This window comes from Hemiscyllium ocellatum, chromosome 4 (genome assembly GCF_020745735.1).
Source record: "Hemiscyllium ocellatum isolate sHemOce1 chromosome 4, sHemOce1.pat.X.cur, whole genome shotgun sequence".
NCBI classification, from domain to species: Eukaryota; Metazoa; Chordata; class Chondrichthyes; order Orectolobiformes; family Hemiscylliidae; genus Hemiscyllium; species Hemiscyllium ocellatum.
In genome coordinates this window covers 49159391-49176621 of record NC_083404.1, presented here as the reverse complement: position 1 = coordinate 49176621, position 17231 = coordinate 49159391, and the positions used below count along the sequence as shown (strand labels likewise).

The 17231-nt window shown below is 39.0% G+C and overlaps 1 protein-coding gene across 1 annotated transcript in view; it reads right to left on the bottom strand.

The window, feature by feature from the left end:
* The window catches only part of ofcc1 (orofacial cleft 1 candidate 1), a 181053-nt gene that overhangs the window by 83248 nt on the left and 80574 nt on the right, over positions 1-17231 (bottom strand). The window contains exons 7-8 of the mRNA XM_060824012.1: positions 15096-15308; positions 10179-10431 (exon numbers count right to left, since the gene is read on the bottom strand). Coding sequence (XP_060679995.1) covers positions 10179-10431; positions 15096-15308 — 466 coding nt within the window. The remainder of the gene's footprint in view (positions 1-10178; positions 10432-15095; positions 15309-17231) is intronic.

Here is a 17231-nt window from a genome sequence, read left to right as displayed (position 1 = left end):
ATCTCTGCTCCAGCTCTCTGACTTATACAATTCACCTGCTGTCATTCCCCTACCTTTTTTCCTCTTAACCCTTCAATCTTTCGAGACAACAGCCTAATATTCTTTTGAGTGCTATGATTGGACTTCCCTCCACTACAGTCTCAGGTAGTGCATTCCAAATCCTACCTACTCAGATGAAAATAGATTTTCCTCATTTCGTTTCCATTTCTTTTGCCAATGACTTTAAATCTGTGCCCTCTTCTTCTTGATCCTTTCATATGTCTCCCTATTCCTATTCCTCCCTATCTACTCTGCCCAGACTTCTCATGATTTTTTTCATGAAACAGTCTGATTTCTCAAAGCTGTCTTTACAACTGAGATTCCTTGTCCCTGCTCGTGAATCTTTTCGCTCTTCACATACGTCTTCACATATTTGGAAAGAACTGGACACAGTACATCAGTTGAGGCTAAACTACCATCTTGCTTTAGGTTCAATGGAAGTATTTGTCAAATTAGGAATGATGCAGCCCATTTGTGCTACAGAGATTTAGCTTTACAGACATATAGTTTATCAGTTTGACCATGATAAGTAGTGAAAAAGCAACATCAATGACATTGTAGTGTTTGAGGTCATTCAGATGATGGATGTAAAAAGAGTGGTGGTGGCCAAAAGGTGAATCAACAAATTGAGGTAGAGAGATTTAAAGAAAATTGCCCATCAATAACGTACTGCCTTACTGCATCTTGCTGCATCTCACTCTTCCTCATTATCCACTATTTCCTTGTTTCCTTTTTGATGTTTCTCCTCTTCTGCTTGCCCTTCTGCATTATGAAGTTGTGCAATATGAAGAGATTCACCCAGGATATGATGAAATACACCTCCATATCTGTCCAGATAGTGGAACATTTCCTTTAATGTTCCAATAATCCAATCTATTGCAACTCCGGATCTTGCATGGATCTCATTATATCGATGTCCCACTGTTGTGCACAGGTTTCGAAAAGATACAAATTCAGTCACAGCAATGGCACATAGTGTCCATGCGGGTTTATTTCAGGGTAGTGCGGTGGTTGGTGTGTTTTAAAGTATATGAGAGTAGGGAGGAAGGGGAGGGTAATGTCTTTTCAGAAATATTCCCAACAGACAAAAAACACGCTCCAAACTTAATACACCTACTTCCTTCCAATACTTTCATAAGTTTAAAAACAAAGGGTCGCCTATGTCTGATAGTGGAAATTTCAAAGATAGGGAGGGGCAACATTTTGAAACTAATTGAACTAGAATGAAAAAGCAGTGAATTAGGTATTAAGAAAAGGAAGAAATGGGGGTGCCCATGGGCCAGATCTTTAACTGAGAAAGAATGCACAATCTAGTTCCTGTCAGTTGTGTTGTGAACTTTCTGAGTACCTTCTGCTGCTTATATCATGCAGAATTCTCTCTGTCTCAAGAACAGGATGACAGTGCAGCTGCTAATTCTCTCATACCTTGGTGAATGGCACTTGCCTATCTCAGGGAAATACAAGGCGTGGCTTCATAACAAACTATTACTTTAATAAATTAATACATTAATATTAATGAACCGAAATCTGCAACCCATTCTAAAAGATGAAAGATGTAACAGCAACCTAGGTTTGTTCAATATATCATATCAGCTGCATGTATAACACTGTGATCTTTTGCTATAAATTCTGTGTCTTATGATCCTGCTCCACAGCTACCTGATGAAGGAGCAGTGCTCCAAAAGCTAGTACTCCTAAATAAACCTGTTGGATCATAACCTGGTTTTGAATCAAAGAGGTGCAGACGGGCTAAACTGAGAGCCAAGCATCAAGCTTATATTCCTGCTTTCCGGGGGCACAGAAAATGACAGCCTCTGAGCTCTTTGAACTGCTCCACAAGGAGCACATGCAAGCATGTACAGAGATAACCGCCCCTCTGTTAGACTATAGGAAAGCGTAAATCATCAGAAGCCTCAACAGATTCTCAAAGATCTCAGAACTGTCACACAAAGTACTATATTTGTGACAAATGTAAGGTTTTACAAAACGTTATACTCGTGCACCTAAACATCACTCTTGTTTAATCTTCCATTTCTTACTCCTACATCTTGGTGCCGACCCCACAGCTGCAGTAAGCTTGAGTAAGCTTGCTGTTTGCTTTGTCACGTTGCCTTAGATGATTTTGGCAGTTGTCCTCTGGTTACTCAGGACCTAAAGGCTCTGGTTTCGTGCTGCATTGTACAATCATTTTGAAAGGGAGAGAGTGGATTGAAGATTATAATTTTAAACTTAAATAAAGGCAACAATGTAGGCATGTAGGCTAGGTGAAGTCAAATTGGTTCTTAGGTTAGGCAATAGATAAATACAGAATTAACTGAAGACATTCAAGGAGATATTTCTATATACTGAATTCTATTCTTAATATAAAGAAAAGTTCAAAGGAGAAGAGCTACAATCCATTATACACTAAAGAGTTTAAGAACAGCATCAAACCTAAGGTAAAAACATATAATTGTGCAAAGGTGACTGGTAGGTCAGATGATTACACAGAATTTGAAGAATAGCAGAGAATGACTAAAAGATTAATCATGAAACAAAAATTCAAGTATAGAGTCATGCAGCTTGGAAACAAACCCTTTGATCCAACTAGTCCACACTGACCATGCAGATTTCAGTTCTCAAATTAAACTAATCCCACCTGCCTGTGTTTGGCCCATATCCCTCTAAACCTTTCCTAATCACGTACTTATCCAAATGTCTTTTAAATGTTGTAACTGTACCTACATCCATCACTTCCTCTGGCAGGTCATTCCATACACAATCCACCCTCTGTGTAAAAACGTTGCCCCTAAAGTCCTTTTTAAATCTTTCTCCTGTCACCTTAAAGATATGTCCCCTAGTTTTGAGCTCCCCGCCTTAGGAAAAGATTTTTGCTGTTCACCTTATCGATGCTCTCATTATTTTCTAAACCACTATAAGTCACCCTTCACAACTCCTACTGTCCAGTATGACAGAAAGCTAGTTAGAAATATAAAAATAGATAGCAAGAGTTTCTACACATATTTAAGAAGGAAAACAGTAAATACAGTGATGTTGGATCTCTGATGTGAGAATGGGCAATTAATAGGTTATAAGGATATAGGGGATGAAATTAACAAATATTTTGCTTCTGGCTTCAATATAATTGAAATAAATATCTTCTTACCAAAGGTTTAGATCTGGACACCTTCACCCCTGAGCAACACATTTGGCTTTTCTTCTATTATAGCCTGTTCTACCTCATGAACATTTTTGTGTGATTTCTGTTGTTCTTTGATTGCATCATACTTTGACATATTTCCTGAAAGTGACCTATTGATTTACAGATAAAACACTCTTATACATTAGCTGCCCATTGCAGGTGTTTGTGAGGTTTCTTTGTTCCAAAGCACAGATAATGATTGTTAATATATGGTGTCTGTCATATCCATTGTACTAGTTTCTCACATACATCTTTCAGGGATTTGTAATTTATGAACTAAATGGATTCAGCTCATCTTGTGGTCAGGTTGATCCTTTTCTCTGAGGATTGACCCGTATTGTTTCTGGACTTCTGCTTCACACAGCATCTGAATGGTTTTTTCAAGAGTCAAATCTTCTTCTGACTGTGATAGATCTGATAAAGATACATTTGCAATTCCAGCAATAATTCTGTCTTTTATGCTTTTTAACTTATATTTCCAGTCTCATTTTTCTATTTAATGTGTAAATATCATTAATAGAGTTATCAGTGGATTCCTCTGGACGCTGGACTCTTGATTTAATATTGCTCTTTCAAGAGCTTGTGTGTTCTGAGGTTAAAATAATTGTCAAAGCTTTTCAGATGTTTATCAGAAGTATCTGTTGCTTCTTTTAAATATTGGAATGCTATAATATTTTTATTATAATTAATACTTTTATATTGTATTAATAATATCCCAGTTTGAATCAAAAGTATATCAACTTGTTCAGCTTTTGATTTGATAGTTAGTTTGTCAGCAATTCCATATTTCAGGGTTCCAGAAGGTGTGCAAATCTCTTGTTTTATTTGGCCATCTCTGAACTCAAATCTTTCCGGCTATCTTATTTATGCTTCCTTCACTTCCTTGAGATTTTTTTGTTCTGGCTGTAGAGGTTTATCATTCTACAGCATTACTGCCATTGTGTGTCGATGCCCTGGAAGCTTTTCCTCTACTTTTGCACGCAAAATGGATGATTTCCACCTTTTGTGAGTAAAATGGATGATTCATGTGATTTTGGTGACTTCTCCAGATAAATACCACTAATTGCAGTCTTTATACTCAATTCCTGTTTTCTTCATGGCTTTAATGAATTCCTCCCATTGCCTCTGGCTTTAATAATTATTCCTGTTCTCTTAACAGCTTTATTGAATGATTCGTGGTCTCTGCAGCTGTATAAGATGAATCCCATTCCTTTAACAGTCTCCTAAATGATTCTCACAGTCTGAAGCTCTAAATAATACTTCTCGTGGCTTTCACTGTTTTCTCCTGGACGAATCCTGGCTGTGAGCAGTTTAAATAAATGCTTCCAACCTTTATCACATTTTATGTAATAGATATTGAGCTTTTTCTGTAGCCTCAATAGTCTCCTAACTTGCTCTGCCATTTGACTCTGTTTGCTTAGGCTTCTAGATTTCCATTTTAACTATATTCTGATTTTGCAACTTTCCCAAAACCACCTATTTCAAGTTGTTTCTGTAGTCCTTGATTTCCCTAACTACAGCTAGGCCTTGTGGTCATTTATGTTGGCTAGATTCAAAAAGACTTGTAGGCACATAGTTTACTTCTCATTTCCCAGCTTGTAAATTGCACCCTTTTTTGAAAAGACTTTGCCTTGGCCATGATGGTTCAGTGGTTAGCACTGCTGCCTCACAGCGCCAGGGGCCTGGGTTTGATTCAAGCCTCGGGCAACTGTCTGTGTGGAGTTTGCACATCCTGTGTCTGAGCGGGTTCGCTCTGGGTGCACTGGTTTCCTCCCATGGTCTAACGATGTGCAGCTGAGGTAGATTGGCTATGGGAAGTGCAGGGTTGCAGGGGTAAAGGGTGGGTCTGGGTGAACGCTCTTTGGAGGGTCAGTGTAGACTCGATGGGCTGAGTGCTTCCGTGTTGTTGGGATTCTATGACCAAAGATTTTGAATTGACTCACAGAGTCTCCAATGACCATTCATTGTCTGACTGAACCTCTACTTAGATCACTCCAAAACCCATTGGCAACGATGCATTCTGTAACTGCCTTGGTGTGATCAATGCTTCAGTTCCATGAAATGCTTAGCTCTCCTGCTGCTGTGAATCTCTTCCCAGGTCTGAAATGCTTTTTAACCATCAATTGTACATCCTGCCTTGTTGGATCTTGTGACCAACTTCGCCATTGGAGGGTTCCAAAAAGATCAGTTCTTTCAAAGGCTTCCTAAGCAGTCTTTTTAAAGTTTTGCCTGAAGAAATCTCTGCCTTCAAATAGAAGGCAGCTGAATGGAGTCCATGCCACATGCTACAATGTTGTAAGATGAATCCTCGCCGCTACTTATCACGTTGTATGAGCTATCTGGTGGTTTTAGTGCCAACATTTTTTTTGATTCAGTGTCTTAGAAAAAAAAATTGGTTGTCTAATGAGAAGAGACTCATGTCTTCAATAATTAGAGAATCATGGAATCCCTATAGTGCAGAAAGAGGCCATTCAGCCCATTAAATATGCACTGACCCTCCGAACAGCATCATACTGATATCCACCCCATTCCTGTAACCTGTGTGGAGGGTTTAATCATAGTTATCACACCTAACCTTAACATCTCTGAACACTACTTCGCAAGTTAGCATGGCCAATCCACTTAACCTGCACACCTTTGGAAGTGGGAGGAAACCAGAGCACCTGGAGGAAACCTATGCAGAACATGCAAACTCCACACAGACAGTCGCCAAGATTAGAATCGAACCTGGATCCCTGTTGCTATGAGGCAGCAGTGCTAACTGCTGAGCCACCGAGCTGCCCAAGATATAATTGATTGCATGATTGCAACCATATACGAGCTACATTAATATGACATGTATTCTTACAGTGACAACAAGAAGACCCAAACATCGAGTCTTACTCCTTTCAGCTCTGAAGCTGTACTGCCACCAAATCCTTATGACATCACCACAGTGGGTGGTGCTTAAGAGAGTCGTTGGCATTAACTGTTTTAGATCATTACACAATAGGTTCAACCCACAATGCCACAATCTCCACCACAGGAAAAGCAAGGAGGAAGGTCCTGAGTCCACCCCATCCAGCATGAGGATTTGATCCCTTGCAGTTGACAACAGTCTGATCAACACTAGCGAGGCAGTGGCCTCATAAAGATTGCAAGTTACCACGAAGATATACAGTTTTGCGTGTGTGATGTCCCCTAGAGCTATGGATAATGATTTCAGAGGCTCCAAATTCTTCCTATCACACAACAGACTTTGAAACTCTCTCACTCTTAACATTAGCATTCATTACAGGGATTTGCAAGTTGACATTCAGCTAGTTTGGCCACATTATGAATGCACTGTCTTTGGCCTTCAAGTCCTAAAGTGGGACATGAACACAAATTTTCTAGTTGGGATGCTACACACTGCACAAGTTCTTTTTAGGGAGTTGAAAGGACTGTTAAAACAACACAAGCCATCCTGCATGGCTCAACTGAGTTGCACATTTGTCTTGAAGTCAGAAAATTGTGGTTTCAAGTTCCATTCCAGACTCTTGAGCTCGATATCCAGGGTACAGTGTAATATGGTACTGGGAGAATGTTCAAACTCTTGGCGATATCATCTCTCTGGTGAGACATTAAACTGAAGTCTCGCATGCTCTCTGAGGATGTAAAAAATCTGATGGCATTGCTTTAAAGACAAGCCGAGGGAGTTCTTCCATTTGGCAACTGATGATATTAATTCCTCAATCGACTCCTCTAAAACAGACGACCTGGTCGTTGAGACATTGCTGTATGTGGGAGCTTGCTGTGTGCAAACTGGCTGCAGATTTCATACATTGTAATGCATAAAATGTACCTAATTGGTTGTAAAGTGGTTTGGACATTCTGTGGTGCAGCTCTGTAACTTCTTTTCTTTCCCTTATGATGTTATTTGGATCTTTTGCTTAGATTGCAGATGAAAGCTCACTTCCTAAAGTATAATTGGCTCTATTCTTTAACAAAATGGCTGGTGCTCTTAAAACTTATATGATTTTATGGAGCAGGCCATTTCCTTTCTATTATCAGCATTGTACGTGTTTTATTTCATTGAGAGAAATGCAGTCAGACCCCAAAAGCATTCCTTTTAATCTTGCACGCATTCGATCAGCTAAACTGCCAAAGTAAGTGTATATCATTTTGTTGGATTTTACTTGAAAATTCACCCATAATCACTTTGTATTAAAATGTACATTGAATTGGGCAGCATGCAACTTTAATTTTTATTCACTTGCCTTATACCACATTACATGATTATATTGCCAGCTATTCCATGTCATGTATTGGTTTGCCTTGTGCTATAACTCCTTTTTGTCCAAAATGCCCTTGAGCATTTTCGTTTTGAATCACTACAAACTATGCAATAGGCAATTGCTCGTATCGGAATTAAAAATCTAAAACAGCTAACAGTCCACAGTGGAGGAATAAACACAGCAACTGACCATCAATTATATTAAAATGCTCCTTCAAATCACACTTCCTGAGTCAGCTTGCGAACTTGCTAGTGGTAAGAAAACTCCAACAAGGCACACATAGTGACAGATGTGATGTATCACTGTAAATGTTAGGTACAATGAAGAATGCAAGACTTAAGGAGTGTGCATGCTCTATTACAAAATCAGTTTCTTTCTGTGAAACATAGGGAACTTAACTGGAATTTGCCAAGAGACACCACGACTGGTTTCGTCTTCAGTCATAGCACCTAGCAGCAGATTGAGTCTTAAATACTGAGGAATATAAAGCATTTGGCTAATGTGTGGCATCAGGAAATGAACTTACAAGCAAACCTTAGTGAATTGTGATGTGGATCTATCACAAGATCCAGCCACTGGTATATTACTGATCTTCATCGGAGCCTGAGCAAAGTCATGGGAAGAGAGAAGGGAGAGGCAGATATGTCTGTACGTATGGATTCTGCTAAATTCAGAAGATGCTCAGCCTAAGCTCGCCTTTAACAGTTCACTGAAATTAGGGTAAGTTTGCATCTTCTGGACAAATGCTCAAGTATTTCTGATTTGCATGGTAGGTAATAGAGTCATAGCTCATAATAGCATGGAAACAGATCCTTAGATCCAACTAGTCCATGATTACCATAATTCAAAACTAAACTTGGCCCATCTACCTGCATTTAGCCCATATGCTCTCAATATTTCTAATTCATGTACTTATCCAAATGTTTTTTAAATGTTGTAATTATACCTGCATCCACCACTTCCTTTGGAAGTTCATTCCATAAATGAATCACTGTGTAAAAAAATTGCTCCCATGTCTTTTTTAAATCTTTCTCCTATCACCTTAAAAATAGGTCCCTGCTCTCACAATCCCCACCCTAGGGAAAAGACACCTGCCATTCACCATATCTATACACTTTTGTATAAACTTCTATGAAGTAACCTCTTAACTTCCTATGCTCCAATGAAAAAAATAATGTAGATGTTGGCAAAGGATTCAATCCAGTTTCTGAAATGCGATCATAAATCATTAATTTGATTGAATTTTGTGAAATCACATGGCTTTTGGACCTAGGTAGACATTGCGTGCATAAAATTTTGGAATAACCTCACAATAGGTTAGTCTGTAAGGCAGAATTTACGAAACTGGTTGCAATGGATTTGAGTTTATTGCATTCCCATAGGCAGAAGGTGGTGATTCATAATTATGCGTGTGCTTCAAGATTGTTCACCATATGTACTGCTCAGAAATTAGAACCAAGATCTTTGATTTTACTGACCTGGATAGCAGTGTTGTAGGGACAGAGGCAATCTGAAAGTTTGTGAGCAATGTGATGAATTGTGAATGATACAAAATTGGTTTTCGTGTTACAACGGAGAGAAAACTACTGCAAGCAGATCTTGGAATCAATAGGGGAGTGGATGCATGCTCGACAGAGAAAAAAAATGCAGTGATATGCAGCTGGGCAGAGCCAATATCAAGTGCACTTCAACTCTACTGGGTATCGAATTAACATCTGTTGAGAGAGATGATATTCATCTTATGGTAAATAATTTCCATACGAGGTCAACTCTGGTCGTCAAAGGGTTTAATGATGGCATTAGCTTGCCTTGCCAGTATGATTCATTGTAAAATAAAACACACCATGTTGTGCTGGTATAAATCCTTTGTTAAATGTCATTTAAGATACTGCATCCCATGTAGCAATGTTTTATATAAGATTCACTAGCGATCCTTAAGAATGATACCCACGTGAAAGCACTTAAGATACATGGAGTGATGTGAACAAGCTTACCTTGGTAACAAGTAGATACAAATGCTTAAAGATGTTAGATATTATAGTATTTAAAATAATGAAGGGACTAGACAATTTTCACATTGACAATTTTGTTAAATTAGAAGTGTTGAAGAGGACCAGTCAGAAACGCAACAAACTCTCTGGTAAGTATTAACTCACTGCACATTTTCATAGGCAAACTGAAGCAAAAATTGTAACATACAAATACTATGTTTTATAAAATGATGGTCACTCTTATCTTTTGGACTAGTTTTGATCACTTAAAGAGTGTCTGGGAGAAAGTTACCATCTCCAATCACCTACATTTGTCCTTGGGTATTTCTTTTTTCTTTTTTTTTTGCTGTTCTTGGAAGATTACATGGTTTCCGGTGAGTTGTAAGGGTTTGGGCATGGATGTGAAGTTGGAGGGGATTGTAAATTCCAATGTTTATGGCATTACAACTGAATGGTCAAAGAAACACAGCTGGTCTTTTGCTTCACAATGGTTCTGAATTTGAACAGTGAGTCAGAACGAAATGGACAAATAATAGTTTGTCTGGCACAGCGCACATTTATAGTTAGTGATCTTACATCCCATCTACTGACAAAATACTAATCATGTGCAACTGTCTGTTTCATCACAGCACCATTCACTTTCAAAGCTTTTCCATAATATAGTGCATTCTATTTAAAGTCTGCATGTCCAAGTTATTTTAACTGACTTACCCCCAGGATGCCATCTACTATAAACATTGCCAGAGGGTCAAGCACTGTCCAAACTCCCATTGCCAAGATAAACCTTGACAAGAAGGAAGGGAATGAGCCAAATAATATATGACAGAGCCATCTGATCATAGCCATAACAAGCATAGCTACATTCAAGGTCAGAGGTCCCAGGGCTACAATGGTCAACTCCTCCCAAGTATGCAGCAGAGAATTCTGGTAGCTGAGTTCGACTGTGTGTGGATAAAAATGGAACCTTAAAGGCAAAAGAAATTGAAAAATTAACATCATTAGAGCTGTACTTATAATGTCAAGACTGCACCCTTTATGGCCCATATTATGCCATCACTTGAGAAGGAATGACACCCACCATGCACCTCACTGACAGGTGCCTACAGGCTTTTAAGCAGAGGCTTCCTTTAATCAAGTGTGGCACCGACTACGGGGTATCCTATGTGAGCAATGGGAGCACCAGCAAGCCTCTTAAACCAATTAGACTGAAGAATCCTCACTGAGTCTCTCAGGGTCTAAACTACAAAAAGTAAAGAAAGGGGTAATAATTTAAACCATGGAAAGAAACTAAAATATAGATTGTAAAAACACTTAGGATTTAGAGAGAGAGATAAAATAGGCAGACATAAAAATTTCATGAACTATGTGTTTCCATTTATTGCTTGTAAATCTTGGGATCAGAGCTGCACACATTACGTCGCATCAGTCAGGAGGAAATTTACCTGGACACTTTGTTCCAAGTGGCAGACACACCCTTAGATTAGGCAATTCAAACTTGCAAGGGCAAAAGGGTGCGTTGTAAGTGAGGCTGATATGGGGATTCATGTAGGTTTCCCTGTCCTCAAAATTATCCAAGAGTTATGAGATTCTTACAAGCTGTGTGAATGAGAGTGGGGACTGCCGAGAGGATGAGTAAACTGACCACAGCACTGTGGTGGACGAAGCCACTCAATTGGGAGAGGAAATAGGATTGCAATAGGTGGAGTGTGGACAGTATAAGTCAGGGAATAGATACTGTTCTCTGCAGCCATCAGCGTGAATCACAAATAGACTGCGATGCCCATTTGTTGTCAAGGTTAAGGACTTCTCCCCAGGGCTGGAGAGGAACTTGGGATTTGGAGGAAAGAGATCCAGTTGTCGCCCTCCATGTTGATACTGATAACACTGATAGGAAAGGAAAGGAAGTTCTGCTTTAAGAATTTGAACAGTTAGAAACTACATCTAGAAGCAGAACTTCAAAGATGACAATCACTACCTGAGCCACAGGCAAACTGGGTGTACCTACAGCAAACAGAGACTGCAACAGTTCAAGAGAGAAACTAACTAATACCTTCTCAAGAGCAACTAGAAATGGACAATAAGTACACGACCACATTCCCTGACTATGTTAAATTAGCATTAGTCTTACAATGGAAGATACTTTGTATAGTGCATTAACACCAAGAATACAGGGGAAGAATTAGATCCAATCACCATCACTGAGAAGTAGTATCAGACAAACTAATGGGGCTTATGGCAGATAGATCCCTTGGCCCTGTTGACTTGCAGACGAGGATCCTAAAAGATGTAGCTACAGAGATAAGGGATGCACTAGTTGTAATTTTCCAGAAGTCCAGAGAAGCATCAGAGGATTAGAAAGTTGCTAATGAAACATCCTTGTTCAAAAAAAGGAGGCAAAAAGTAGGTAACTATAGGACAATTAGCCTAATATCTATTGTTGGAAAAGTGTTTGAGTCAATTATTAAGGAAATAAACACAGAACATTTGGAAAATCATAATCCAATAAAGCACAGTTAGCATGGCTTCATGAAAGGGAAATCATGTTTGACTAACGTTTTAGAGTTTTTCAAGGAAGTCTCAACCAGAGTGGATAGAGGGAGCCAGCAGATGTGTTGTAAGGCGCTTGATGAGATACCTCACAAAAGGTTAAGTCATAAGAGCCCATGGTGCTTGAGGTAGTACATTGGCATGGATAGAGAATTGGTTAACGGACAGGAAACAGCAAGTGTGAATAAGGGGCTCTTGTTCAGGTTGGCAACCTGTGACTAATGGGGTCCACAAGGAATCGGTGCTGGAACTGCAACTTCTTAAAGACTTGGAAGAAGGAAATGAGTGTACTGTAGCCAAATTTGCAGGTGATACAAAAATAAATGGAGACGCCAGTTGTAAGAAGGATACAAACAGTTTGCAGAGAGAAATTAAATAAAGTAGGTGGGCAAAAAGTTGGCAAATGAAGAATAATGTGGGAAAATGTAGAGAATGAAAGAACATTATTATTTAAATAGAGAAAAACTGTGGAAAGTTGCAACACAAAGCGACTTGGAGTACTTGCGCATAAAATACAGAAAGCTAGCGCACAGTTGCAGCAGAAGGCTAATGGAATGTTAGCCTATATTTCAAAGGAGTGAAATATAAGAGTAAGGAAATCTTACTGCAACTGTACAAGATGCTGGTGAGACCACATTGGAGTACTGAGAGCAGTTTTGGTCCCCATATTTAAGAAAAGATGTTATTTTTCTAAAGGCAGAGAAGATTCAGGATAATCCCTGAAAAGGAGTGATTAATTTATGAGAAAAGGCTAAACATTCTGGGACTCTACTCATTGAAACTTAGAAGAATGAGAGGAGATCACATTGAAACATATAGGATTCTTAAGGGGTTTGATCGGGTAAATGCTGAGAGGATATTTCCTCTCATGGGAGAGTCGAGGATCAGAGGACACAATCTCAGAATTAAGGGGCATTGATTTATGATTGAGATGAATAAGAATTTCTTCTCTCAGATGTTTTTGAGTTTTTAGAACACCTTGCATAGACAGCTGTGAGGGACAGACTCTTTATACATATTTAAGGTAGAGATGGATTCTTAATCAGTACAGGAATCAATAGTTATGCAGAAAGGGCAGGAAGGTGGATGTGAGGAGTGTCAGATCAGCCTTGATTCTATGGAATGGCATAGCAGGCTCGAGGAGTCAAATGGCCTATTTCTGTTCCTATTTCTTACAGCCCTATAATTCACTAAAATAGTGAAGATCCTATTTCCCATAATAAAGAGGTCAATTAATGCTCAACATAGACATAGTGGTAATTATGAGGATTTGAGGAAAGTTGAGATTTTATTTCATCTAGAGGATGATGGCGATCTGGAATTCACTGCCTGAAATGATGTTAGAGACAGAAACTCACATTGCATTTAACTGACGCAACACCCTGCAAGACTATAGAACAAGAACTGGATTAAATTGAATAGTTCTTTTCCAAACAGAACAGGCATGAAATGGCCCAAATAGCTTCTTTTTGGGCTGAAAATGTCTTTGAATTAATTTTATGATTCAGAAGATAAGTTATGCATTCATGTTACATGATCCCACCCAAAACAACATTGATCTACGAAAAATAATTATCTGAAAAGAGTTTGAGTTGAAGAAGGTTTCTATACCAGATCTAACTAATGCTGCCATTTTCAGTATGAATGCCTTTTACTTACTTTTCATGCTAAAATCATTGGATGGGACTTAATTAGGAAGAACTTAAAAATGTCTCCTCTTTTTTTTTTCTGAAGACATTTATAAAAAGTAACTTTGAGTAGGCAAATGACCATGACTTAAAATTATGTTGTGAGATACCAGCAGACAAGTGAGTGATACATTTGTCTTAAGTTCCTCTCTGCTAATAAGAATGCAAATAGAAAGAGTAAGCTATTTGTTTTTTGGACCTGCTCCATCACTCAATAAGTTCATCTTCTATCTCAACTCAACTTTCCCACTGTCTTGCAGTGTTCAAAATTCTATCAAATATACTCATCTTGGCACTGATGGAGAGGATTTCAAACATTCACAAATGCCTGAGTGAAGAATTTTCATCTAATCTCGGTCCTAAGTGGCCAAAACTTTATCCAGAGACTGTAACACTGACTCTTATCTTCTGTAGACAAAATTATGTCTTAACTGAGGGCACTAAAGAGATTTCCAAGCTCTACCAAATTATTAAGAACGAGGAAGTCTTGTGAACTTGCTAAACATTCTTACAGTAGCACACCACAGCATAATTTAACAGTTAAAAATGAACAAAGAACTGAAGATGATGGAAGTCTTAAACAAAAACATGAATTGCTGTAGGAACTCAGCAGATCTGGCAGTATCTATGGAGAGAAAGCAGAGTTAACATTTCAGGTCCAGTAACTCTTTGTTATTTAACCTATTTATTTGAAGGGGAAATAATTCTGTGAAAGCTTGTTGCAGAATTTGTTTCTCTTCATATAAGAAAGGAGGGAAGCTGGAATGAGATCTGCATCATCTGTATTCCAAAGTCACAGGGCAGTGACAGGATGATGCATTTCAATGGGTTTTATGCCATGGCATCACATATTTGAAAATAAATTAAGACACTTTTTCATGAAGACAGTTTCCGTTTGCAATGACTATTTAAAGGCTTGAATGGTAAATTCTTAACAGACAGAAAGGGAAGGGAAGGTGTGTGGTTGATGGATGAAAATCTTGTTTTGGAGCAATTTTAAACAAAAGCTGTATGTTCCATAAGACTTGGGATTGGTGATATGCCATTAATTAGATTGTATGCATCAAATAACGATGAGTAACTATCATCCTCAAAATTCTACTTAAGCTCGGCAGTTACTTTCAGAATTTTACTGACGATTGTGAGACAGTGGATTATGAAATATGCTTCAAAGATAAATAAGAGTTCTCAATATATACTCTTCAAGAGGTCACTGTGGTATAATAAATACATAAAATTGATTCTCCATGTCATTTTTTTACACAAACTCATTTGTCATGTCATTTTGATTCCTCTGATAAGGATCAAATAAACTAGTTACCAAAGTTGAAAAAGTTTGCTTTGAGCTGTATCTCAGCATCTCATACATAAATATGAAGACCAGCAAGCCTACTTGTTGACAGGGACACCAATTGCCTGGAGATAGAGCCACTGGCTGCAGTAGTGCAGGTAAAGCCGCAGAAACCAGTTCAAAGTTAGGAGCAGCAGAATGAGGAAGACCGCTGACGAGCACCAAGATGAAATTCCAAATTCTTCCAGGAACATCCGACCCACAAACCAGGTACGCATGGCAAGAGTTTCCATTGCTTTGTCAGGGGATTCTGACCTGGAAAATTGCACAGATGAATTATCATTAACTGCAGGCCTACAGACTAAGGAAAACACACTTTACTGCATTTTAAAAATTGCGATTTGACTTTCTTTTTCTTTCTTTATCCTTCATGGTTATATATTGTTTTCTAAAATGGATCTTACACTGTCAGAAGGATTTGTGCGACCTTCTCATGAAGGGATACTGGATCTGAAATGTTCACTCTGATTTCTCTCCACAAATGCTGCCAGACCTGCTGAGCTTTTCCTGCAATTTCTATTTTTGTTTTGGATTTGTGAGACAAGTGAAGAGATTGTAATAAATGTAGATGGTAAAATCACCACTGTCCCATACAACCTGCCTATTGCACAGAGCGGCCTCAGTTAAGAGCCCCCTCAGATTCTACCCTTGAAGGTACTCGTGTATTATATGTCCTTACATTCTGCATACCAAGGGATTCGCTACAGTAGAAATTAGGCGTTCTTGATGCACTTTCTGGACATAAGGGTCACAACTAAGAGACCATTGTCTATGCTGAAAGAATGTCTGAAAGGTATTCAACCCAATATTGGGTAAAATTATTATTTAAGTGTAACTGGCAAATCTTAGGCATTAGATCACATACTTATTTTGTTAATTCACTGTACTAGAGCCCAAGTGGAACTATTTACATTGTCTTGCTCTTGTGCCTTTCCGCAATCATCCTCAGTCCAATCTCAACATTATCCACTCATGTGATGTTTCTCATTCCTCTGATGAAGATATGAATTAGTAGCAGAATAGGCCATTTGGCCCTTCAAGTATCCTGTACCATTCACTGAGATCACAGTTGATCTGTTTACATTACAAACTCCACATTTCCATTTAACCTTCGAATCCTTTGCCTGGCAAAAGTCTATCTACTTCCATCTTAAAAGTATTTAATGATCCAACATTCATTGACTTCTGATGTAGAGCTCTGAAACCTCAGAGAACCTCATCTCTGTCATAAAATGGTGACCCGTTAATCTTAAGAGTATCTCCTGGATTCATGCACAAGAAGAAACACGGTATCAATAAGCTCATGTTTTCCCAATTGTACTCAGGCAAAAGTACCCACTGCTGAGTCGGTATCGGAGCCGGTGGAGAGTGCCATGATGGCACATCCTCTGAGGGATCTGTGGCTTCTTCCTCAGAGCTGGGGGATGGAATGAGGGGCTGGTCTCTTCATGGCAAGTACTAGACGGATGTGAACTGTTGTATACAGGAGGCAAGAGACAGGAAGAGTTGTGAAATATGGGTAGAAGTTTGGGCATGATAATAATACATTTACAGTGATATAATGGGATAGCAGCACAGCACATGTCAATGAATCTAATTTGTTTACCAGTGTTTATCACCACATGAGCTGGTAAACACTGTCCTTTTCCACAAGGATTTTCACCACTTAGGGGCTGACATCACAATGCCTGTCTTGTCCCAAACTGCTCTGTGTGGCTTGTTTTCTCCTGGACTAAGACAAGGAGGCAGCATGGTGGCTCAGTGGTTAGCACTGCTGCCTCACAGCAACATGGACCTGGATTTAATTCCAGCCTCAGGCAACAGTCTGTGTGGAGTTTGCACATTCTCCCAGTGTCTGTGCAAGTTTCTTCCAGGTGCTCCGGTTCCTTCCTACAGTACAAAGATGTTCAGATTAGGTGGATTGGTCATGCTAAATTGCCTATAGTGTCTAGGGATGTGCAGGCCAAGTGATTAGCCATGGGAAATGCAGGGTTACAGGATAGGGGAGTGTGCCTGGGTGGGATGCTCTTCAGAGTGTCAGCGTGGACCCAATGGGCTGAATGGCCTGCTTCCATATTGTTGGAATTCAATGTTTGTATGATATGAAATGGAGTAAGTAAGATGATATTGCTGTTAATATTGGTACATGTTGGAGAAAGATGGTAAAGTGCCCCAACT